General features: G+C 45.6%; 1 protein-coding gene across 1 annotated transcript; it reads left to right on the top strand.

The window, feature by feature from the left end:
• The first annotated feature begins 18896 nt into the window (after positions 1 to 18896).
• Positions 18897 to 21898, top strand: gmnc (geminin coiled-coil domain containing). The gene is made up of 4 exons (XM_041046741.1): positions 18897 to 18984; positions 19942 to 20027; positions 20328 to 20444; positions 20906 to 21898. The coding sequence occupies exons 1-4, from the start codon at positions 18897 to 18899 to the stop codon at positions 21896 to 21898; spliced, it is 1284 nt and encodes a 427-aa protein (XP_040902675.1).
• Positions 21899 to 26789: the final 4891 nt, after the last annotated feature.

Below are 26789 nucleotides of genomic sequence, written 5' to 3' on the forward strand. Positions count from 1 at the left end.
CTCTTCTCTCTGTTTCTGCGTCTTGTTGTGGCTTCACATCAGGTTTTATAGCAGCTGCCCGGGAATCTCCCGTCCAATCAGCAGCCTGCGCTCCTGTGACATCACTTCCTGTGCTTCTTTTCCACTGTGCGTGTCTGACATTTCATCATCAGGTCCATTACCTGTTAATGAAAGCTCCCGGGAGCAATCACACCTCACCTCCTCCACAGCCCTCCGTCCTCCTGCAGGTCAGTTCTTAAAAATAAACATGTCCATGTCTCTGATGTCTCCACAGAGTCCTGGACTGTTAAGCTGTGTAGGTGCATCTTAGTTTTATTCAGAGCCACTTTGATTTCTACGTTTTTGTCAGCCTGGTGCCTGAGTAATGGCGACAGAGAAACGTGGACGAGACAGACTCTTAAATCGAGAAATGGTTTGAAACACTGTCACTCTGTACAAACATTAATGTCAGATCAAATCTCACTGTTTGAACTGTTTTGGAAGACGATGGCGAGTGACGCTGATGCAGGCGTCAGGTCAGAGACCACAGGAGGGAGTGTTGATCAAAGCACATCAGTCACTGCTGATTGGAGGGAGAAAAATAATCCCAGCTCTCCAACAGAGAACATGAACACAGAGTCACACAAGTTTTACATTTGAAGACGAATCTCGATCCGTTTCTGTCTTCGTCCAAATCTCTGAACTCACTGATGATGAGTTCACCTCCCTCCTCTCGGTGATGGAGGTTCGGTTTCATCCAGTCATTTCTTTGTGTTGCTGTTGCTAACGGTGACAGGCTCCCATGGCGGGCGCCCCCCCCACCCGGGGCCGGACGACCTCTGTTCCATCACCTTCATTCATTCAGGACGGAGGATTGGGTCATTGAGAAAACACACCTGGGTTAATAATAGTAATGACACTGCAGCTAACAGGCTAATAATGACGGAAAAACCCTCCTCAGTCCAGTTGCCCTTTAATTAGTGACGACCTTCTCTGCTCACGGTGATGTCATGTTACCCCTTGTATACCCCCTGTCTACCCCCACCTCACCCCTCCCTCCCTGTTGCTATGAGAAAACACATGGATTTAAATGAGTAGAAGCAGATAGATTTGTCATTAGTAGAATCACAGTGGCTGCATGGGTTAAACAGAAAGAGATCAAAACACACAGTGTTGGCAGCACATTGTCCATTATAATAACACACACACACACACACACACACACACACACACACACTGGAAAAAGTGACAGTGGAGGAGGATGATTGTGAATCCCTGCAGACAGACAGACAGACAGACAGACAGACAGACAGTGTAGATCTGCAGCTCTCAGACCAGTCGTTCTTTGTCCACTGAACTCGGTGCAGCGGACATCGGTTTTGTCTCCACCGTCGCCCGATCGCTTCTCCTCGACTCCAAATAAATAACCACCACTAACCCATGAACTTTATCTTGTGTGCTCCCGACTGATAAATCCAAACATGCTGAGCTCCATGACGCACGTCCAGTGGCACTCAGGTATTAACAGGAGACAGAGGTTATGATGGCGGAGCCACAAAGAATGAAGGAGAGGTTCATTTGTGTATCTCTGAATTCCCAGAGTTGTGTAACGCTGTTCTCAGATCTGAACAAAACCAGTGTTTCACAGCTGGCAAACAACTGTCAGCAGCCATGACAGACGTGAATCCTGTCCGTTTCACCTTTAATGAGATTTGAGTCTCCATCAGCTGATGCTAAGGCCAAACCCAGGACCAGGACCAGAGTGTAGGACAGACAGTCCATCTGTTCTGGTACATAAAAACCTGAGTGTAATAACAGACGTGATATCAATCCTCCAACTCCACAGCACGTTCACCGACACTACAGCGTGTGAGACCAGTAACTGTGAAGAAAACTGGAGCCCAGTTTCTAACCTACTGGTTTCAGTGGAGGTAAATCACATTGTTTCTGCTTACAACAGGCAGCAGAGTGCACTAAACCCAAAACAGCCCCTCAGACGCTTCGTGGCAGCGTCACAGCGAGGCCAGGTTTCTTCTGCCCAGTCAAACTCTCCGTCTGCTGATCCTGCAGGTTTCCCGGTGTAAGACCTTCACGTTGTATCAGCTCAGCTCCGTCAGCTGAACACCGTCAGCTCTGTTAGCCGAGGCCTGTGTCTCTGTGGTTTGACTTGGCTTTAGTTTTCCCTCCTGAGGGCGAGGACGGGAATCATCAGAGGTTCAACGGTGAAGTTTAACCTCACATGACCTGCTATTAAGGTGAGAAACAAATAGAGCCACAGGTGAGTCATGAATCTGGACCGGCATCCTCTGTAATGTCGCCATGGCAACAAAGAAAAACACAGTCACCCACGGCGATGGTCAGGGAGAGGACATGTGGAGCCAACATGGCTGACAAAATCCTCTGGCAAACTGCCGTCATGTCCTGGGTACAGTTCCTGGTGCAGCCATTCGTGGAGTTCAGAGACTCTACATTTCTCACCTCTGGAGAAACTTCCTACACCTGTTCACCACGATTAAAGGACAACACCTGTGTTTTTTCACTGGGAAACCTCTGCGCTTACAACTGAATGTACAGATGGATGAGAGGAAACCAGGTGAGCCTCTCAGCAGCAGACTGTCCTGACACCTCATGTGATATTGACTGTTTGTGTAATCAGTGTAATCTCAAACTTCATTAACAGAACTTCCTTTATCCATCTTTGACTTTTCAAGTCAAAGAGTCCTGTAATAAACACACTGTGAACATTAATTGACGATGGGGGAGAAAACATCTTTACGGTTCGTTTAAAAAACAGGAGACAGACGTCAGTTATGAATGAAGAAAAGAAAGCGCTGCTCATTTGTTTCCCTGCAGGATCTGACCCAGCAGTCCTTCAGTCCCAGTCCTGTCAGTCCGCCGTCCTGCTGACTCGGCAGTAACGATGTAAAGCTCCAGTTGGAAATCACAGCCGGTGATTCACAGAGATCAGATGACTCCGATCTTGTGAGCGAAGCTTCTCTCGGCCAAATCAAGCCTGCAGGATTCCCCTGGATATTCCCCGCCGTCCTCCGTCTCTCGCCTCCAGCTTTCCCCGACCTCACTGTTTACCCGGACTGTTCTTACACCGAGAACTGAGGTTTAACTCTCTGTGGCTCAGATGTGAGGTGATCGGCCAAAGCAACGCCACTCTAGGTGTCACGCGCTCCTGATGTTGGTCTGAGCACAGTCTGAATCAGTAACTAATTGTTAATCGTACTACAACTTCCTGACTCAGAGTTTCACAGTGTTTAGTAAATAGAAATAACAGGACTGAGTAAGGGACTGGAAACCATCTTGGAGCCAGTGGCCTGAGAACCACTGAAGAAATGTCTCTGTCCAGATTCAGACGACTGACAGAGACGTGACCTTCTTTTCTGTTGCTATTGTGTTTTACCTGCAGAAAACATTCAGCCACTGTCTCAACAAGAAAACTACTGCACCGACAAAATGAGGCAGCTGTATTTCCGATGTCGGCTCCCAGAGGGAACGGAGCACACGAGTTCCCGCTGAGTCTGGAGTTTTGGATAACACACTCTGTAAATGACGAGCGCTGTGGATGGAACACAACTTTAGACAGACGTTGCGACCTGTGCGCACACTGGTCGAGTCGACGCTGGAAACCATGACAGCGGTTTATCCTGAACAAGGCTCAACTTTTACTTCCCATGAGGTGATGAGTTACAGCAAAGGTGAGACACAAGCTGAGACCGAGAGTGAAACCAGTGGCTCCTCAGGTGCTGCTCCCTCCCTCAGGAACTCTCTAAGATCCCACATTAAAGAGGCCCCCACCCTCCCAACATTCAAAAGACCTGTTCACACTAATACTCCTCTAACCATGTAATATAAATTTGCCAATATGAAATATGTCATGTTTCCGGTGATTACACAGCAGCAGCAGGATTATTAACAATGCACAGTCACAAAGTTCAGAGCCGACTTTTCTCTGTCTGCTGCTCCGACGTGAAGCAGGCGGAGAAATGTGTGTGAGCCCGAGACTATCCGAACTAAACACACACTTCACGGAAACACACACCGACGTCTGCCGCTGCCCTGTCACTCGGAGCGAAGGAGCAGTCACACACAAAGGTCTCGGGTTTGACTCTGCAGAGCGCCAAAGTGCCTTTTAGCACGACGCTGAAGCCCCGCGCTCTCTGCTGCCTCACAGCTTCATGACCTGATGTGGTTTACAGATGGGAGCAAACATAATGACGCCCCTGCAGACAGGAGCTGCTTGTTTCACTGCGTCTGTGATAATGAAAGCTGCAGGGTGTTGGACAGGCCGATGGAAACAGACAAATTTATTTAACATGTACAGCTGAAGGGGGCGGGGGGATTCCCAGTTTCCAGTGTCTCTAACCTGCTGGAGCTCCCTCACGCTCACATTTCCACGTTTCAGTCAGGACTTCCTGGTTGTGACCGGGAGTCGACCTGTCCTCCAAACACCAACACAACCCGAACCTGTGAAATCCATCATCTGCTGCCTGAAAGTCTCCGCCAACGCTGCAAACGCTGAAACTAAAGGGACTTCACCCAAAACTCTTTCCCTCCTGAAGGATGATAATTCTGGGTCAGTGCAGAAACACTTAGGCCAGCGACTGTCCATCGGTAATAATCAGTTAATATCTGCGACATGTGATGAGTGACATCACAAAAAAGAAGAAAGACGAGCAGCCGGGTCAGAAACAAGCCAACAGTTAATCCAGATCTTGATCCAGAGGTCAAACCGAAGGTGAGTGCACCTGAAACGTCTGTAATAATCCGTCAGTGCACAAACAGCAGCTCAGTCAGTCTGTTAACCGTGATGGATGTTTGCATGTCACATGGAGACAACGAGAACTGTGACTGGTCAGCTTGGACTGTTTGTTTCTTTAAATGAAGAATCCCAAGCCCCAGAGGATGAACCCTTAAGATTGGAATGACCTTATGACCTTTCCTCTAGCGCCACTCTCAGGACAAACTTTCCATTTTTAGCTCCACTGGTGAGACTGAGACCAGAGGAATCATTAGGATGTTGTTTGGCAGGACGTCGGTGTTGTTACAGTCTTACACCACCTGGTCTGACGATGGTGCTACAGCATTTCCTCACTGTTTGGATTTTGTCTAAACGTGGGGGAATGATGCACGTCTCTGCTGTGGCTTCACATCTGATGCTTTTTCAGCGTTTCATCATCAGCTGGGGAAATGATGCGGCTGATAATGTGTCCACCTCTGGATGTGGTCCAGATGGAGTGGAGGACAGAGGACAGAGGACAGAGGACTGCTTCTCAGGGTTTTTCTGCTGCACCAGCTGCTTCACATCACACACATTATCCTCATTTTCCACCTAATTACCTTGTGTATTTGAGTGTGTGTGTGTGTGTGTGAATGAGCCGTGTGATTGGCTCATTACTGAGTAAACAAACAAAAGAACACGGCCAGCCAATCAGAAAAAAGAAAACATACCTCTCTTCCGCCTTCCCAGAATCCCGTGGGGGTGGACGAGTTGCAGTGAAAGCTCAGTGACACTTCAGCTGCAGTTTGGCCTCATCGCTGTTTATCCCTTTAAACTGGGGAACCGAACCTTCAGCCCTGCGGGGTCAGAGACAAAATTCAACTAGAAGAACATCTCAACACTTTTCACAGATGTTTGCTTGATGCTCCACTGGCTCTTTACTGATTTACGACAAACTAATGACAGAAATTTTAATAAAACAAACAACAAATCAGCTCTTTATAAGCACTAAAATGCAGATCAGCAAGAAAATTAGTAACATTTTAAGCTGTGGTTCCACCTGTAGCCACAGTGGGGCAGTAGAGTAAAGGAGAAGTGGAAGCTGGTCTTTATTCAGAGCAAAGAGTTCAGCAGAATCTCTCAGATCAGTGCACACACACACACGGTTCATGGCTTTAAACTGCAGAAGTGAAACCAAAGCCGTTGTTATATCGGTTATAATATACCTGGGTAGTTATGAGATGAATTCTCAAGAACCTTTCGTAGAACCCACTGACACCCTCCAAACAGTGTTGGTGTGAAATTTGCATGGATTTGTCTTTGCCTTGATAAAATTAGCTTCATGTTTTGGAAGACACATTAAGAAAACAAAACAAAACAAAACAAATTAGATAAAACTGGAAGACACTTCTAAGAAATACACACATCTTGGTAGAACCAGACTTCACAATTTATGCTCGTTAACGTCATTGCTTGGATTATAGATCTGATTTTTGTCGGTGCAGGTGATTCTGATTTGGGAAATGAGGATGAAATCTGACTGTGGAGACTCTGATCTTCAGCGTGAACGGAGTCAGACTCCCTGACTTTCAGTTTCACGCTGAGTATCTGCTGTTTGTGTCTCACAGGTTTTTAAACAGACAAACCAGGAGTTACACTTGCTTCGGTTGCATTTGACCGCTCTGTGCCTCCAAACGCTGCTGAAGCACTAATCTGTCGGATCAGGTGACACATTAAAACCCAGTTATCTCTGTGATAAGCTCACATTAGTGTCTGTCCCTCAAAGAAACAGCACTTGAAGTATTTCTGTTTGTCTGATAATCTGATGGTGACAAGTCGCTGTCATGCAGTATCTGTTTACCTGCAGGTCTGACAGTTTAAAAAGGTACAAGCAGAAACTGTCCAGGCTAAAACCAAACACAATGCTGTAATCGACGTGACAGCAGGCGGTTGGCGGCTCCTGGCAAGAGATGAAGGCGGCAGGCTGACGTGAGGTGACGGCTGACAGCCGCCTCAATGAGAGTTTAAGAGTCCCACTGAGAGTCTGATGGACAACGGCGTGCTACAGGCCAAGTCCTGCCCCCTGAACTCTACGTTGTTTTAGCGTAAACACTCATAACACGGTCGCAGACAACACTGATGAATCTGATCATGCCCGTCTGACACCAGCCCACCCTGCTGGGATTAGAAAGACGACACTGCTGCAAATATTTAGGCGATGAATAGGTGCTTCAAAATTCAGCCAACGTGAAACACGAGAGGAGCTCCAGCACCTGCTACCTGCACAGGTACAAGCACGACCTCAATGCATGTTTTTACCCTTTAACTACGAGTCTTCATATTCACGCTGATCATTTTTCAATAATACTTTTTACTTCATTTCTATGAAAATCAATTTGCTGCAGAGAGACAATGGATCACCGCTGAGATCTTCTCAGGCCCTGTTCTAAACGATAATCAACCCAGGACCCCGACAAAATAAAAGGGTCAGCTCTGATCAGTTAACACCTAATGTCACTGCCTGAACTGACGGTCCCTCACCTGGAGTCGTGCTAAATGCTGCACTATGTTCACCAGCTGGTCTCTGACCGTGTCTGTCTGCTGTTTGCTGCTGAGCAGGTTGTGGACGGAGGCTTTTTCCAGCTGTTTCTCTGAAAACATCTGCTGCTGAGGCTGAAATCAGCTCTGTGAGAGCAGAGAGAGTGAACCAGGACAGCGACGTTCAGCTTCAACAGTCGAATGAAGCTATAAAACTCGGACGTGGGTTAATTACCAAAATGGACCTTTTCACATGCATGTAGTCATGTGATGCTTTGTTAATATAAAAATATTGATTCTACTCACTTTAAATATCCTTTAGATCATACTGTTATTCACAGACATGTTTCTTTTGTGTCTTTCTTTTTTTCTGAACTTGTTAAAGTTCAATGAAACAAACTAATTTTCCACAATAAGGTTTTACACTAAAGACTTACACTTCAGATCAGAGCACACACACACACACACACACACACACACACACACACACACACACACACACACACACACACACACACACACACACACAGGTTGTTGACAGCAGAGTCTGTCACAACGATCGAACCTGTGACAGGTCACAGTTCAGCAGCTCTTCAAGGACACTTCCACAGGATGGATGGTCTCTACTGTCACTCTGTGTGTGTGTGTGTGTGTGTGTGTGTGTGTGTGTGTGTGTGTGTGTGTGTGTGTGTGTGTGTGTGTGTGTGAGAGAGAGAGTGTGTGTGTGTCCTAGGATCAAACTGTGAATACCAAGGGTTTGTAACCAGGTCCAGAATCATTAGTATTCATACTAGTACCTAAAAAACAGTGCAGGTTTACTGAAGAGGGCTGGTGCTGGTTTAAAGGTAAAGCGGGGGTCACAGTGAATCCTGATCTGATTTAGGTTTTTTTTCTCTCTATGCTGAACTTTGGATGAATAAAAACTATCCATGGCTTTGTTTTAGAAAATATCCTGAATTTTTTGTGTTTCTCTGCCATAAATGTTTCATCCCTGATAAATGAAAAGAAGTATGATAAGAGTACGATAAAAGTACATAAATAAAATTCAGTCTCCACTGATTCTTCACGGACTGATTGGCTGCAAATTGAAGGACTCAACAAGTACACAAAGCGTGTGTGTGTTTTTGTGTGTGTGTGTGTGTGTGTGTGTGTGTCTTTGTGAGTGTGTGTGTTATTGGCAGGTATCTGAGGACCTGATTGATGCCAATGGCCCCCTGCAACTGTAAAACTGTGGCAGCAGCCTCTGATTGGTGAATTTTACTCTGGTCTGAGCGTGCTCACTGGGGACACTTTGGCCTTGCTCCATCACTACGGCGACAAGAGACACTGCAACTGAACACACATACACACACACACAGTTGCCTCTTCTATACTTGTGAGGACCATCTAACTTTAACCTACAATGAAGTGTTAACCCTCAAACAGCCCTCTGAAGACGTGAGGACCAGACGACATGTCCTGACTTTCACAGCTGGATCCTTTCTCTTTATTTATTTAGCTGCTAATTCATTTCCTGTTTCATCTCATCAGATTGGCTGTTTTATTATCTGTTTTGTAAATTACTGCTTTGTTCATTGTGAGAGAATCTGAAGGTACAACGAAACAACTTCAGGCTTTATCAGGATCTCTCATCTGTGTGACACCGTCCAATAGGCAGTGGTGGAAGAAGTAGTCTGATCATTCACTTAAGTAAAGTATGCAGTAATGTAAAAATACTCCACTGTGTGAAGCATCCTACTTAAATACAGCCTGAACAGTCCTGCAGAGTTTCTTCTATAGAAGTTTGGTTATTTTCAGTATTGTTCATCTTTGAAGTGAATGAATGAATGAATGAATGAATGAATGTGAACCTCAGCTCTACACAGGTGTGTGTAACAAAGACGATGTCCACAAACTCAGGGTTTAAACGGAATTAATATCCTCACAAAGACAGAACCACAACAACAACAACAACAATAACACACACACACACACACACACACACACACACACACACACACACACACACACACACAGTGCAGTAATCCTCACAAAGCAGTGTCTGGTCTTTGAGTGGGCCCTTGGCGTTGGCTCCTGCTTACTTGCCAACAGTAGCAACACCCCGACCACAACACACACACCCCCCCCCCCCCCCCCCCCCCCACACACACACACACACACACACACATTCCACTATAGTAATGACATTACAATGCAATAGTAGTGTGGAGGAAAAACACCCCGTGTAGAAGTGATTTTTTTTTTGATGATATAAATTTAACAATCATAAACACAGGATGTGTGTACCCAACATCTGCTCCACTGCTGCAGAGGTTTGAGGTCAGACCGGCTGCAGGCTGAAACCTGGACATTTGAAATGCTGTCCAACAACATAACTGCCCATATCTTAATTGTAGTTTTTTAGGTATTTCCTGTCACATCACACTCATACTTCATACTTATCATTATTATTATTTTGATGATTATTATTTAAAGGTTCCCTGTAGAGTTTGTTGCAGCAGGGGGGATTTGTTTGTCTCAGGCTCCTCCAGAGCCTCCATGTTTAAATTTCTTTACTTTGTTCAAACTCAGACGTTGTGGAAGGAGGAGGGAGGATTCCTTCAGGTCTGCTCAGCGCAGACAGACAGGTATATCTGCACTTTAAAAAAAAAAAAACAAAACAAAACATTGCGTCTCTCGTGTTGTGTTGTCTTACTCAGGTTGTTAAACCCACCACTCTTACAGCTGGACTGCTGATTGTCCTTTAAAGGAAAGTTTCAGTGCTAAATTCATGACTGAGTAACACACTGAAGATTACTGTGCAATCCCTGAATAGTTCTGCTTTTACTACTACTACTACTACTACGACTGTTACCATGACGACCAGCGTTGTTGGCTCGCTGGTTGCCCCTTCAGGCTTGGCTGCTGTTCAGACACTCGATGCAGCTCTCCAGGACCTGCCCCCCCCCCCAAACTCCCACCACCACCAACGACCCGTAGTATTTGGTTTGGAGACATAACAGCCACCAACTTCTCTCAGCCTTTTCTGCTCTGTTTGTGTGTGCCTTTGTGGCAGCGGCTGCAGTGGTCTTTGTGGACAGTGTGTTTTGTGTGTGTGTGTGTGTGTGTTTGTGTGTGTGGGAGTTTGTAAAAAAAAAAAAAAAAAAGGTTTCTGGGACTTACTAAGCTTCCGTCACCCTGCCGTGCCACAATTTGTCCTGCGGTGACACCGGCGAGAGACAGAGAAGAGATTAAAGCGTAATGATCCTTAAAACTACTGTGATCATCTCGACTGCAGCTGGTTCAAAATGCAGCAGCGAAGCTCCTTCCTGGTACCAGGAGGACAGACCACATGTCCCCTGTATTGGCCTCTCAGAGCTCCGCATGGACTGTCTCCAGGTTACATCTCTCAGCTGCTCAGTCCATGTCCAGACCCTCGGCCTTGCTGATCAATCACTGCGCATAACGTTAGCCCTAAACTGCTTGACACTGACTTTTGTTGCAAATTAAACACAAAGGACAAATTTAAAAAAAATCACCTGTCCATTTTCTGTCCTCTGTTTTGTCTTGTGTGGCTCGCATCTTTCTGTTTTTCACTCTGACCACCTGAAGCCTGTTGACTCGTCCCCTCTCCTGTCTTTGTGTTGATTTTTAGCCGCCTTGTTTCTCTCCAACTAGTCATTGTCCCCAGGGGATTCATCATAAATGACCTCTTTACCTTTTGTCCAGTGCCACCCTCAGAAAAAAAATGGTAAAGACTCTTATTTGTTCATACTGGGTCTGTAATGACTGCGGCCTCTACAGGACACTGGAGGGAATCTTTTTTTTTTTTTCTAAAGGACTAAAACCGTATTTCGTGCTCACACTCATATTTTGGGCTGTTTTGGGGACATTAACCGCTGTGTTAAACCCAGCCGTCTTAGCGCAGAGCTCTAATATGGAAGTAATGAAAAGTTGTGTGGTCAGATTTTATATTTTGAGCCGTGAGTTTGCTGGATTCCTGTTGGGATTAAACCAGATTAGTTTGTGGAGTGGAGGGAACCTGCTGAGGGAACAACAAACCGGCAGCGGTCCACGACTTCAGCCGGCTGCTGTTTGCCTGAAACAGATTCAACTCGTTTGTTAAAGGTAAAGGTGCAGTCCGTGCCTCGTTCAAAGACATTTGTACAGGTCGCACGGATGAGACAGATGCTTCTTTCTTTATTTTATACGTTTTTCATTATAGTTTGATAAACTGGGAATAACTCTTACTTGCCTTCTGGCCAAAAGTGAAATGAGAAGATTTGAGACAAACTTGTGCATGAAGAAATATTTCTCTGGAGTATCTCTAGAGCCCGGAGTATCAGGAGATCTCCTGATACTCCGGGCGTCAGTAAACTGTGTGATTTTTGAATGGAGTTTGGTTTGGCGACCTTTTGTGGTGTTCAGCGCGAGAATGGGACACATTTATACTATTATCCTCACACCACAACTATGCAGGGCTTTTCATACCATTGAGACTTAATAACAATATACAGGTCGACCACTAACACCCAGACACACAGGCACACACTGTATGAGGAAATATCAGATCTCTGTCTCTTCACACCTCAGTAACCCGGGAGAACGCTTTGTCCAAACACAACAAACACATTTACAATGCTTCAGTGGCGGCACACGTTCAACACACACCCACCCACACACACACCCACACACCCACAATGACCTCTCCTGAGTGTCTTGTAACCCCACAGACAGCCAATGAGACGGCCGGTAGCCGGTGATGTTGTCGAGAGAGCAGAGGGAGGCACGCTGCCCTCGACACCCGATTCCTCTGTACTGTTAGAGGTGTTAGTAACGTATCATTAGCTGTCACTCATTTCGAACACAATCTCATTACTTTACAGTGATTTAACGCTGTCGTCAAACCGAACAATACAGTTTTTTGTAGAAGAAGACCGTTGAGTGCTCTCACAAATATTACTATTAGAATAAAGTCAGATGAAGTCTTAAATTCACATCTGGATAAAGATGCAGTCAGAGACCAGCTGGTGGACACAGCGGAGCAGTCAAACTGCATTTTATAAACATAACCAGTGACATCTCTGAGGTTTTGATCTTAAACCAGCTTCGTCACTAATAAATAACACAGGTTAAAGCTGATAAAGCTCGACAACAAAGGTCAGAGTAACTTTTACTTTGTTCAATGTCGAAAAGCGAAAGCACCATCACATCCTCAGTTCATGGTAACAACACACAGAGAAAGTTTAAAACAAGTGTGATAGTTCATTTTGTTCTGAAGGACCAATCCAGTTTGTTCGGCCTCCCTTAAACAGTGAACAGAACATCCGAGCTCCATGTTCGGAGTTTAAAACAAGCGTTCTGTGAACTCTGTGACCTGGAGAATCGTCAGCATAAAAACGGACACTGTAATGATTCTGGACTCTGGAACCCGGATCCGCCAAAACTGCCTGAGCCAGGAGACTGTGATCAGGAGGTGTGACTCACTGTGATCAGACCTCGTCTGTACAAACTGTCACGACAATCCACGGACCGGACAATACGAGCAGAACCAGATGATTAGAACCCTCACTGATTTGTGTGATCAGGCGTCATCATCTCTGATCTAGATCACACGTTAATGGTCTTACAAACCAGGTTCTGTCCTGCTGTCACGTTAACCACAGAAAGATCGATGGAATACGAGAATATGTTTTTATGTCTTTTATGTTGGTAAAGTGAACCAGCTGCTTCGCCCCTCCCCGTCTGTGATCAGCACCCTGGGCGAGCGAGGTTAGAGGCCTGGAGGTGTTTCTCTCTCTCCTGGGGCTTTAATTGGCCCTGAGCTCTCAGCAGGTCGCCATTGTGCACGTAAAAGAAGCTTAGCAGCATGAGTCCAACGTCCAGCCACACACACACACACACACACATTAACTACCCCCCTCAAAACACAAACATGGACACACAGAACATGAAATACCCTCTAACACACACACACACACAAAATCATGAATGATTTCATGCATGCATGATTTTGTGTGTGTGCACACACACACACACATTGGTCTGTCCAAACCATCAACCTGTGTGTGTGTGTGTGTGTGTGTGTGTGTGTAGTGACCTCCTGTGCAGAAGTCAGCCGTTCCAGCCTGTTGTCTTTAGTTCGTCTCCATGGGGGACAAACACTCAGGATTAACCAGGCAGGTTAACACACACACACACACACACACACACACACACACACACACACACACACACACACACACACACACACACACCTGTCCTGTATTTAAGTTCTATGAGCCTTCGACTGTGGTTTATGACCTGGTGAGATCAAGATCTTTATAAACTGTTTGCGGTTCTGTGGAAACTGTTAGTGATCTGTATTATCTCTCTACAGGGGAACCCTTCAGCGGTTCTTGCGTACGTTCAGTAGAGAACACGTTCAGGTGAAATCCTGCTGAATGTCTGTTGTACGTAACGTTAAAACGAGCAGGGAGCAGTGAAATTTTAAAAAATAAACAAAAACAAAAGCAAAGTTTGGACCTGAAATGGAGTCTAATGATCTAATTGATGTTAACACACATACAGCGCTCAGCATAAATGAGTACACCCCCTTTGAAAAGTAAGATTTTATCTGAGTTTTAACATTTGTTTAACTCATAAAATGCAAGTAAGGTTAATAACATAACTTAGATTACAAAATCCTCAGTTTTACTCAAATTAATTGATGGAAAAATAAATACACCCCACAACAAAAACTACTACATCTAGTATTTTGAACGACCTCAATGATTTTTAAGGGCAGCACCAAGTCTTCTAGGCATGGAATGAACTATCGTTCTTCAAGAACGACATCTTTTACAGCTTGGATGCTGGATGAAGAGTGATGCTCAACTTGTCTCTTCAGAATTCCCCATAGGTGTTTGACGGGGTTCATGTGTCATGAACTGGTTCTGTCTGAGGATATTTAATTAGAGTTAATGGATCCTTACCTTACCTGCTTACAGGTACACTACCTGGGCTTACAGATATCACAGAGCAGTGCTGGGGGGACTGTGTGGTGGTTTCTGGTCACCATCTGAGGGTCTGTGGTTCCTGCATTAGGGTTTACATAGATCCTGTAATGTGGTTTACAGTGACCTGCTCGAGGTTCGTAGGTGTTGTGGGGGTTGATGGTTCACATCTGAGGCTTTGTGAATTTTGTCACCGTTTTTCTGGGAAGTTTTCTGTGGTGGTTTTCAGATCCGGTTTAAGGTTTTTCTACGTGAACATGTTTGACTGCAGTGACAGATTGTTCGAAGTGAAGTCAGGTTTAGATGAAGTGTGTAGCTGAGGTGGGAGTGGTCGTCAGTGTGTCAGCAGTGTGTGTGTGTGTGTGTGTGGACGTCCAGTAGAGAGCAGGCTGCTGGCAGTCAGGCAGCCGCCGCTGTTGTCCAACAAATCCTGCCGTCCGTCCCCCTGTTATTAAGTTCCCAGCAGGGTGGAGGAGTAAGAAGGGGGGGCAGGCAGGTTTAACATCTGCCCCACTGAACCTGAGTTAGACCACCAGGTAGCCCACCTGTAGCCCACTGCTGCTCCATGCTGCCCTACTGAGGGGTAATTAGCTGCTAACTGCTGCCAGGACCGGAGGCTGTCTGTTTAAATGTCTGTCACTTTGAACACCATTAACTCCCTGACGCTGATGTCCACACACACAGACACACACAGACACACACACACACACACACACACACACACACACACAGGTCACGGATTACTACTGATGACTCCATATGAACCATCTGCAGCTGAAACTCAGACTAAACCCGTTTTAAATAATTAGAGAAGGAGAAACAGGGAAATGAACAGAGATGCTGCTGCTGCTGGTTTCTGGTTTCACTGCCCTGCTCAACGGCACCTCAGCACGGACCCACTTCACTAAATTAAATCCGGCTGTGAGGCTACAGAGGGTGGGTAATCCTCTGACCCGCTGCCTGCCGGTCGGTTTTGGTTAACTACGGCAACCCGGAGGCTCGGTTTAATTGGCAGAGGGCGTCCTGATCTACTGGATACCAATGAGAGCTCAGCATGTCACCTGGAAACAAGACACATCAAAGAGGAGCTGAGAGGACGACCTGCTGACCGACACTCCCACACACACAGACACACAGACACACACACACACACACAGACACACAGACACAGACACACACACACACACACACTCCCACACACTCCCAGACACACACACACACACACACAGACACAGAGACACACACACACACACACACACACACGCACACACACAGACACAGACACACAGACACAGACACACACACACACACACACTCCCACACACTCCCAGACACACACACACACACACACACAGACACAGAGACACACACACACACACACACACACACACACACGCACACACACGCACACACACAGACACAGACACACAGACACAGACACACACACACACACACACACACTCCCACACACTCCCACACACTCCCACAGACACACAGACACAGACACACACACACACACACACACACAGACACAGACACACACACACACACACACACACACACACACACACACACACACACACACACACGCACGCACACACACGTATCTTTGCTTCCTTCCTGTAAAGTACTGGATCATTTTATATTTTCAGGCCATTAAAACTTATTCTGACAGTCCGGTGAACGACTGGACTGAGAACAAGGAGACAATATAAAATAAATTTTACGTTGGCATGTGGACGTCACACAGCTGCCGGCATGGCTGCAGACTGAATGTCCTTGCTCTCAAGTCTTTACAGAGTTTAGTCTCAGGTCTAACAGCCAAGTCCAAGTCTCTTTTGTCACTCGGGTCCAAATCTGCGGCTCAGGCTTTAACTCCTCCGAACAGTCAGTCATCTCCTTTAAAAACAGGAAGCGATGTTTGTTTTCCTTCAGTTCACTGTCATGTTCACATGACAGAAGACAACAAAGATGGAGGGTACAACAGTAACCAGAGGATCAGGGGATTCAAACCAGCAACCTCCCAGTCACACGCCCTCTCCTGCTGACTCCACATATGGCTGGCGCGTTCACTCTGCTGCTATTTGATGTGCAGCCGGCCCAGCAGAGGTGATTAACCCCTCCGCCCCCCTCCATGGCCACTTAACCAGCCACAAAAGCTAATAAGAAAAGTCAAAATTTAATGGTCGGCCAGTTTCCCTGCAGGGGGGGGGGGGGGCAGCGGGGCTGAGGGGAGGCAGATATAGTTGGAGGGAACAGATTTCTGCCTCAGCTGGAGGTAAAAAAACGTCTGCTGTGGACGTCCTGGACGACGCTCACTGCTCGTTACACTGGACATCAGCAATAAACCAAGGGTTAGTGAAGGCAGCGCTGCAACTGACCTTTGACCTCTGGTCTGAGGGAGAGACAAATGTTCACTGCAACATCAGAAATGAGATCTTGCTCTTCATGCCGGGTGGAGCAGGTTAGCTCTGAAAACTGTGCTCTGTCCTCCAACTGCAAGGAGGACCACAAGAACAACCGTCCTCTCCTTTCCTACTTCCTTCTGACAGATCTCATCTCCTTCCCTTGTCTCCTCTGCACTCATCTCCTTTTCTCTCCTTCCCTCTTCTCATGTCCTATTTCCTCATCTCCTTTACTTTTCTTTCTTTTCCTGTTCTCTTCTCATCTTTGCTTCATTCCTATGCTCCTCTCCTTGTCTCCTTTCCTTGCTTTCTCACCTCCCTCCCTCCCTCTTCTCTCCTCTCTTAATGTGTCACCCTGTTGGTATGTCAGTCTGTGAATTAGATTCCTAATTGTTGCTGAAGTTTAACTGACCTGCTGTCAGATTACAGGTTAACCGGCAGATGAGTGTGTGTGTGTGTGTGTACAAAGCAGTATAGTATCAACTCACACAATCAGCTTCACAATCAAAGCGCAGCTTCATTATAAACACGTTGAGGTGTTTTCCCCTCAGTTTGTCTTCTCAGGCGAATCTGAGAGAAACTCACTTTTTTGATTCGCACAAAAATCCGGAAAAATTGTGTTTTTGGTTTGAAACCATCACATTAAACACTGTTGATTCCCGGAGATTTTGGTGAGCTCTCAGAACCTGAGAGGAGGACCTGACCCTGACAAAACGACGGGTCCACGCTACGCTGTAACGTAACCCTGCACGGGTTCTCCTACCTGACTGACTCAGCCACCTCACCTGTAAAGAACTCTGAGTCCACCGACCGCACGTCAGAGCAGAGGAGACCGACAGCGTCACCAGCTTCAGCCAACCAGCTGATTGGACAGAGTGATCTGTCATCACACACACACACACACACACACACACCTGTCTGTGTGTGTGTCACGGAGCTGAGGTTTGAGCTGCTGGAGGTTTTTCTCCGCTTCAGTCCGCGGTGAGTCTCACACAGGAATCCTCCTCTGAGCATCGGGGTATTTTACTCTCTCACATTTTCTCTCAGGATTTTTTTTAAAGTCCGGCTTCATTCAGGATTTACGCGCAGGGGAAAAACTTGTTTTTAATCCTTTTCGTGTTTTTGCTGCAGGGCTACCTGGAGAGTCTGCGGCGCGCTTTTACGCACAGCCTGGCGCAGCACGTGCAGCGTGTAAACGAAGATCTCCGACCCTCATCCTCAGTGAGTTCACGAGTTCACGTCTGAGTTTGAATTAAATATCAAAGCTGACTAATATGCAGCCGAGTCGTTCTTTGACCTGTGACTGATCCTCCGTGTTTTTACTGACAGGTTCAGAAGATGCAGGGTCAGGTTGATGTTATTTGGAGTTTTTTTTTAATGGAGTCTGGTTGTGAGCAGACAGGTGACTCTAAGATAACCGGTGGCTGCTGCAGTAAAAGCATAAAATGTCGCTGGATTGAAATGTTTAATAAAACAGCACAGTATTTAAATACAGTATGAAAATTACCTGCGCTACGTTAGAGCTGCGTCTCTCCTGATTGGTTAATTATCTCAATCCAGTTTTCCAGATTGTTTTTTTTTTCTAGAGAATTCATCTGTATATATTTATTGTATTAACATTTATCTACAATTTAATATGCAAAATGTGTAAAGAAAATAATAATATAGACGCAAAGATTTTATTTTCTTTGGTTTTAATTAGTTTAATTATTATTATTATTTTTTTTAGAGGTACTACATGAAATTCTCCACAACAACTCTTTACAGTTTGTGTACATGCTGAGTTTTCAGCTTAGGGAATTTATTGTGGTGTACTGTTAGAGTAACACACTCGCCATAAGGAAAGGGTTTGCCAGACCTGATCACCACTATCAGTACTGGATCAAATCCCTGCATCACAATCACATCTGGCACATATGGAGGGAAGGTTCAGGTGTCCATATATATTTGGCAATGTAGTGTCATGTGTGTTATTTAGATTAAAACTTTAAAGTTCTTTTTTTTTTTTAAGTTTTAGTTTTTTTTTGTCTGGACCTTAAAATGTGAAGTGTTGATCATCACCATATCAACACACAGTCAGCTGGCACTGCTGAGCACACACACACACACACACACCCTCCCTCCCTTTCTCCCCTTCATTCACACACAAACTCTCTCTGTCTCCCTGTAGGGAATCCCTCTCCTCCTCCTCCTCCTCATCATCATCATCATCATCATCATCACCTCATGCTCCAGGACTTGGCCCTTGGCCCTGACACTGTTGACGTTTCCATGGAAACCCTGGCATCTTTTTGGGCCCATGACCCCTGTGACCCCAGCGACCTCGGAGAAAAGCGGCACGAGACATCGACTGTGTGGGGTGAGTCTGACTAAGGATGAATATTGAATGTATGTCTCACCAGGTCTCAGATCCACATCCAAATTTTTATTAGTAAAATAAATAATCTGCAAAGTAACAAGTAAAGTAACAAGTAACTACAGTTGTCAGATAAATGTAGTTCAGTTTGTTTCTGTCCGTTTCACATATTTATAACATACTTAGTACATACTTAACATTAAGGACATTAAACAAAGCTGGACAGGACCTTAATCCAGCTGTTATCCAGCTGCATGTGTCCGAACTCAGCCTTTCTTTGCTGACTGAGCTCTTCTCTGTATGAAATGAATATTTCTCCTTCTCTGTAAAAACCATATTCAGCAGAGTGAGACTCTGAGTGCCGGCAGCTCGTTCATCAACCAGGAGAGTTTCCCGGTTTTCTCTGTGAACTCTGGGAAACCAAACGCTGCGGCAGGTTCCACATGAGAGATCTGTCTCCACTCTCACTGCTGCTGCTGTTGCAGATGGAAACATCCGGAACAGTTTATATTAAGATTCATCTTTTCATTTCCTCCACGTCTCCACGTTCGCTGGCTTCAATTCATCAAATGTAATCGGAGCTGGTTTCTGCTCACGGTGAAACCTCTGAGTGGTAGAATTACACTCTGCAGTTCCCCTGATGACCACTAGGTGCTGCTAGCAGCCGCCAGTGTTATGACTGCGTTTCAGTGAAAAATAAAATGCTAATGCAGAAGTTACAGCAGCTCATTTCCAGTGGTGGTGATCAACTAAGTACATTTACTCCAGTGCTGTACTTTAGTACATTTTTAAGGTTTTAATTTTCCTTAAATGTTCCAAAGTTCAGTGATTCAAAATAAATTAAAAGGAAAAACCAATGAGGCAATCTTAGCTCCACATGTCGCACACAGATAATCTGTAATCAGAGCGAGATTTTAAAAGTAACTTTGCTTGTTGTGTTTGTTTGTGTTTGTGTGTCAGAGTCTCAGTGTGTCTTTAACAGCTGTCCGCCTGCCGGTCTGATGTGGACAGATCAGCTCTCCCCTCAGCTCCAGAGAAACAAACAGGTACAAACACCTGTACATCATGTCAGCGCTTTATCTTTTCAATCACAGTCCCATCTTATCACATGTAGAAGTTATTTGGTGCCACAGCTCTCACTGAATGTAGCTGAAAGACAAACTTTAAGATACTTTGACGACATGTTTTACCAAGAAGAATCGTTTTAATTTCGTTGAAACTTTTTTTATGGGAAAAAGAAATCTCTCTGAGACATGGACACGCGGATCCTTTAAGTGATCATCACCCCCCAACACTGTGGAGCTCGCTGTGTATTAGACATTAATGTGTCTTTAACATGTTTCCAGCTCCAGGACACTCTGCTGCAGAGAGAGGAGGAGCTGGCCAGACTGCAGGAGGAGAACAACAAACTCAGACAGTTCCTCAGCTCTTCATTTGTGAAGAACCTCGAGGAAAAGGCTAAAGTCAGTTCACCGTCATAACGCTAACTGTATTCACCTCCTTCATTAAGTTAGGACACTCACTACAGACACATTAATGTCCTAACTTTAAACATGCCAGACTCTCAAACTCATGCAGTTTGTTAAATAACTCGACTTTTCGTGCTGAGATACACTTCAATAAACTGATGACGAGGGTTAGCGGAGTAATGCTACGCATGTGCGGTGCTACACATAAAATCAATGTTGTGTGAATACAAGCATTCACCAAACATGGACGCTGCACAAATCAAAGAGTAATTTTGTTGTTTGAGGTCTCAGGTTTCCCAGTGGACCCTGAATGCACCCCACAAAAAACAGCCAAAAGCTTTTCAGATTTTTGTCCAAAACTTCACGAAGACTTCAGACCAAATTCAACTTCATGCATGCACACTCCCACCTCAGTCTAAAAGTGTGAATATGACCTTCCCCTTCACCCCCCACAGAAACTAACCACCGATGGGAGGAGGAGGCTGAAGAGAAAACTGACATCTGTTGATGAAGGTCCTTTCCAGAACTGTGTTCATCAGCCCGTGGCCTCCCAGCAGATCAGCAAGAGAGTCTGCAGGAACCTCACTGCCGAGTTCTGCTCTGAGTCCTCCGAAACGTCTGCCTCCTCAGAGCCAAACCTGGACCTCTGGGTTCTGCGAACCCTGGGACTGAAGGACCGAGACACCATCGATACATCCAGCGACCCCTTGTCCTCATCTGGTTACAGCCTCACAGGTTTAGTTTGTGATGCTGCAGACGTCTCATCCTCGTCCTCTGGATACTCTCTCCACTCTTTCAGCCCTTCAGTTCCCACCTCTGCACCTTCTTCTGCCCACATCTACTGCCAAAGCAATCCTGCCAATTCAGCTCAGAACTGCACAAATTCTCCAGGTCAATGCTCTGACTTCACTGCCTCCACACCCGCCGGACAGCATGGAGCTCCTGAAGCTGTGATCAGGAGCTACAACACACTGACTGCCTTCCAACCTCCTCCACTAACCGAAGACCTACCCTTCACCCAGTCACCAGACAGAGCAAAGATCTGCTCCTCCACTACCTCGAGTCGAGCACAATCTCTAGACGGAAACCCAGCAGAACATCTGGCATACTGGTCCTCACTGAGAGGCAGCCAGACACCATCACAGGACACAACCCAGTTCAGTCCGCTGGGAGAAAGAATCCGTTTCTCTCCCATTTCGTCTTCGAGTCCAGTCACAAACCAACCCTGGACACCAGTTCAAGGCTGCAGCCCAACAAGCCCGTCAGCTGGATCTCAGCCTCCTGTCACGCCTCAGACCCCTCGCAGCCGCGTGGACTTGGCGTTCAGTATGTCTCTCAGCCCGTCCAGCAGCGTCAAGACCCACAGCTTCCCCCAGGGACAAGCCTTTGTCCGAAAGGACACAGAGGGAAGGTGGAATTTCACCTGGGTCCCCAGACAAGGACCATAGGCAGCTTGTTGGTCTTCCCTGAAAAGGACCTTAGAGAAACAACAGGTTTTCTCTTGTGGCTGCCCGAGCAAATGACCCAGGCCAAACTTTTAGGGCCCCTCAAAGAACCTGATGTGATAAAGGTTTGATGGAACTTTGCTTTTGTTTGTTGAAACAAACAAACAAAGTTATGATCCTGACTTCAACAAGGATCTTTCAAATTTCAAAAAAGCTGCACAGCATGTTGTTCAGTGTCACTCATTAGGAAGCTTAGAATACAAGAGTAAAGGAAAAAAAAAAAACAGTTAAACTGTGGTACAATGAGACTAACCAGGTTGTTTTAGGATTTACATCTAGAGCCAAACTGTGGGTGTATGTTATGGAACAGTTTACATTTTAGGTACGTAGCTAGCTTACAATGAGTGTAACATTAAAAATTAACCGGACTGCCTAAAATGTTTTCTACCTGATGAGGTATTTAGTCTGTCTGTGAAACTGCCACTGAAAAATATCAGTAATGACACTGATGCCACTTTGTGTCCCTGTTTTATAAAAACTAAAGAAAATGCAAAACAGGAATTAGGATCAAAATGGTGCCACGAAGCGAAAACTGCCTCAGAACAAAAACAGCTGCACTGACTTTAGCAGGTTCTTATCAGAATAAGGGAAGTTGACAGGTGACCGTCCTGTTAAAGCTGCCACTGATTGGTTGGAGGGTTGGGTGACATCACACCACCAACCAACCGGTACAACTCAGTACAAATGGGTTTTTAAGCACATTTATCCGCCAAACTCACTTACCAACTAAACACAAAGCACTTTTGATCAGTTCCAACTGAATTTGTGAGACTACGAACCACATCACAAGCATCTGCACGTTAACTTTCGTTGTTACCAGATGTGTATGAAACACACACATAAACAACTTACAAAAAAACCACATGAATTTATCACGTGTGGAACAACACTGCACACGTGTACACTTTTCCCGAACAAAGACGCTTTGTCACAGTTATTTTTTTATTCAGATAATCCAAAGAGTTTTTAAAATGTTTACTCCGTTAAAGAAGAGGGAGGGATTTTCTCCGCCCACACAGGAACCAATTTCAGGTGTTTTCACATACAGATTTCATTTTTAGGAATTTCATGTAAAGACAAACAAACAAAGAAATAAGAACATGAACAGGGATGTAAATGAATTTCTCTTTTTGTTTCATTTTCAATTAAAAAAAACCCTCATGTGCTTTAATCAGTTTGTCTTTCATTTGACGTGAAATATCTGAACATCGCATGTATCTGTATGTTATAAAAAACATGTCTGAAAACTTTGTGCACCATCTACGTATGAAATCTCCATGTGCAGAAAGTTGTTCCATGTGTAATTATCACGTTAAATGTTTCCCATGTGACGTCACATTTAACACAGAAATGATCACATATGCCTCTAGGTGAAATTCGTCAAAGCATGTTCCACATGTTACAAACTGTTTTCCACATGTGATAAATTCACACGTGCTTCATTTCATTCACGTGTTGTTCCACCAAAACTTAACATGACAAGATTTACACCGATTTTTGTGGTTGTTGTCAGAGGATCCACAGATCACATGACTCCATTCACACAAATGTTCCACGCACTCAGACAGTCCAGCAGCTGATTGTGTCAAAGTGTTTATAATGAGGTTTTAAATCCCTCTGAAAGGCTGTTTGTGCGCTGTAATGTTTTTATATGAATGTGTAGAGAATGTAATGAGGAAACTGTAACTAACTGAAAACTGGACTAACAGAGGAAAAAAAAAAAAAACCTGATTCACACACACGTCTGAGTCGTCTCAGTTTATTTTACATCCTGCTCCTCACTTTCTTACTGTGGCCACATGATTAAAACCATGACCAACATGTTTTCGACCAGTGACCACGCGACTACATTAACAAAGCAGTGTCAGTGATAGTTGCAGCCAATCGCAGAGGCACTTCCTGATTCTTACAGCAAAAGCTTGTAACAGAAAGTCAACGACTCGTGATGTTCAGCAATCAGGTTCATTACAGGTCACCCTGTCAGAGATCGGCCTCATAAACTGTGCTGAGCTGTTCAGCTGATCAGTTTCCATAAATGTCAACTTTACGTTTACGTTCTACTTATTACTCATTTGTTTTGTTCAACTGCTGCTTGGACTATACTTCATACTGCACACAAGCTGCAGGTCAAAGGTCAAGTGGACGGCAGTCACACAAAGCTCAGGACTCTGAGGGGAGGTGGGGAGTGGGGGGGGGGGGGGGGGGGGGGTCACCATCCACTCACTGGCCAGCTGGCTGCCAACTGCCTGAACTGTCCATCATTCAGCTAATATTTCCTTAATGTGTCTCTAACAACATGATTTTTTAAAGATGAAGCGACCAAGAGCAAACGTACGTGAAAGCATGAAGACAGGACGTGTTGTCCACATACTTTTGGACATATGGTATATTTCTCATGAGGTGTTTCTTTAAAAAAAAAAAAGCATTTCTATCTGTTTCTCTTCAACACGTCTGGTCTTTCTTCAGACGTGTCAGATTCTGGACTGACTGAGTCCAACAGGACTTGTTAAAGCCGCCTCAGTCTTTAGCTCAGTTACCAGTTAAACCAGTCTGACCATGCTCCTGCAGCTCCCTCTCTTCTCAGGAACAAAAGGCGTCCAGCAGCTCCCTGGAGACGCACCCTCACCTCCTCCTCCATCCTGATCCTCCCCACACAGGTAACGATGGTGGGGTTTTCTTCCCCAGGGATTCCCAACAGGGTCCCCGGCCCTGCCCTGGGTCCCCTGAGAGCGAGCCGGGGCCGAGGGAAAGTCGGGAGAGAGCGGTGTCCGTGGCGGGCCGACCAAGTGGTCTATCTCTAATGACAAGGTAAGACTGGCTGCAGATGTCCGACAGATTGGAGGCTCTTTCAGGGCAGGGAGGCCCCGGAGTCTGGCAGGAATGTGAAAGGAGGGCCGCTCCGGATCACAGGCTGTGTTGCTGTCGGTGAGCTGAGTGTCGGCCAGGGAAAGGGGTCATTAAAGAGGCCGGTCGGCTGAAACCCAATCCGCCCCGACTGATTGGGGGAACGGCCTTACCGCCACGTTCTCGCAGGCCCCGACAGCTTGTCTCACCTCAAAACACACTGGCTAATGAGTCGACACATTAGTTAGTTAGTTATCAGCCACTGATTTCTCTCCCAGAGTCTCAACTTGTTTCAGCTTTTCCTCGACAGTTTCCTGGAGGAAGCTGAGCTCAGGTTTCAGAATCAAATGCTGGGCAGTGCAGCAGGGTAACTGGGGGGGGGGCATGCATGAAGACCAGGGCAAAATACTTGTTTCAGGTCCTGGAAACTGACCTGATGTGCTCCTCGACACACGTGTTTCAGAGAGGGAGAACAGTTCGAAGGGAGGTGGGGGCACCGGCTGATATTGTGGGTCAGAGGTCAGAGTCGGCAAGATTGTGGGTGCAAAATGGCTGCTTCTGCAGGGTGGTGGGAGGTGGGCGGAGCCAGCAGCTGTCAGTCAGGCGTAGGTGTAACATTAACAGCACAGACACAGACCACAACACTCCCAGAGAGCACATTAACCTGACATTAACCCTTAATGAGCCGCCACACCCCCACCAGCCTCACCCCTGCCTCCGTGATGTCAGAAACGTATCCCACAAACCCCTGCAACACATGGCTACGACGGCTGTTTGGTAAAAGTGAAACATCAGAGCTGAAATGAAACATGTCGCTTCATCCACACCGAGCCGCTGAACCCTCCGTCCCAGGGGCCCAGGTCTGCACTGACTCTATATTAATGTCTGTGTTTATCAAAAATCCATTTTAATGCTCCACTTCATTTGTTACTGACTTGGTCAGAACACAGTTACAGAAAAACTAGTTTTTGTGTTTTCACGCAGCTGAATTCACGACATCGTTCTCGTTTACATACGTTTCAGATGTTTCCAGGTGGTTTGAGCTACAGTTTTTGTCAGAAAATAAATTCTACAGCTTCTAAAGAGCCAAGCAGAGGTGCTGAGTTCTGAGGACCCGCAGGTGGATCCTGATCAGTGGCGTTAAAGGAGTCTCTCCAGACCACAACCCTCAGGAGGAGGATTTGGTTAAAACATTTTAACTGACTGAAATAACAGAGGCCTTCATAATGTTTAAAATGTAAAACTTAATAATAATTAATTATAATTAATAATTTGACAGTTGATGTAAAACCGAGGCTTTATTTTCAGTTCAGAGAATCAATAAGAGGTCCACTAATGACAGAGAATCTCAGGTGTATTTAACAATCATTTATTAATCATTACCGAGGCAAATGTGCAATTAATCCTAATATTGATTTCAGGTCTGTACTGACTTTAGCTTCAGCAATATTTTTGCCCAAATGAGATTTTAGCCCGATGTGTATGAGATCAGATGTCTGCCGTCCAACAGTTTTTTTTTCTTTTTAAATAAATCACTGTTTCCTGCTGTGTGTGTGTGTGTGTGTGTGTGTGTGAGTTTGTGAGTGTGTGTACAGAATTTTTATTGATGAGTCTCTAAGATTAATTAGCTGATTGATGAGGGAACGATGAGGGAACCTTCAGTCAGAAGAATGAAGACACAAATGTGCATACCTTTACACACACACACACACACACACACACACAGTTACAGATTGACTGAATGTCCGCTGTGTCTCCCACTAATTGGTTCGGGCTAATACGTCATGTATAAGTGGATGGATGCTGCTGACCTCTGACCTCTGGATGGAGTGATCAGCGAGGGAGAACACCAGCAGCGGAGAGGTGAAGTCTGACGGGAGACGAGGAGAGTCCTGCTGCTGGACCGAGTTAATGTGCGTTCAGACGACAATGAGGAAGTTATGGCCTGAGTGGACACGCACAGACACACACACACACCTTGATGCAGGTG

Source organism: Toxotes jaculatrix, chromosome 9 (assembly GCF_017976425.1).
Source record: "Toxotes jaculatrix isolate fToxJac2 chromosome 9, fToxJac2.pri, whole genome shotgun sequence".
In the NCBI taxonomy this organism is placed as follows: Eukaryota; Metazoa; Chordata; class Actinopteri; family Toxotidae; genus Toxotes; species Toxotes jaculatrix.

Coding starts and splice junctions, on each gene's coding strand:
- gmnc (XM_041046741.1), top strand. CDS start 18,897: ATGGAAACCCTGGCATCTTTTTGGGCCCATGACCCCTGTGACCCCAGC. Junction 18,985..19,941: donor CGAGACATCGACTGTGTGGG/GTGAGTCTGACT, acceptor TTTGTGTGTCAG/AGTCTCAGTGTGTCTTTAAC. Junction 20,445..20,905: donor ACCTCGAGGAAAAGGCTAAA/GTCAGTTCACCG, acceptor CACCCCCCACAG/AAACTAACCACCGATGGGAG.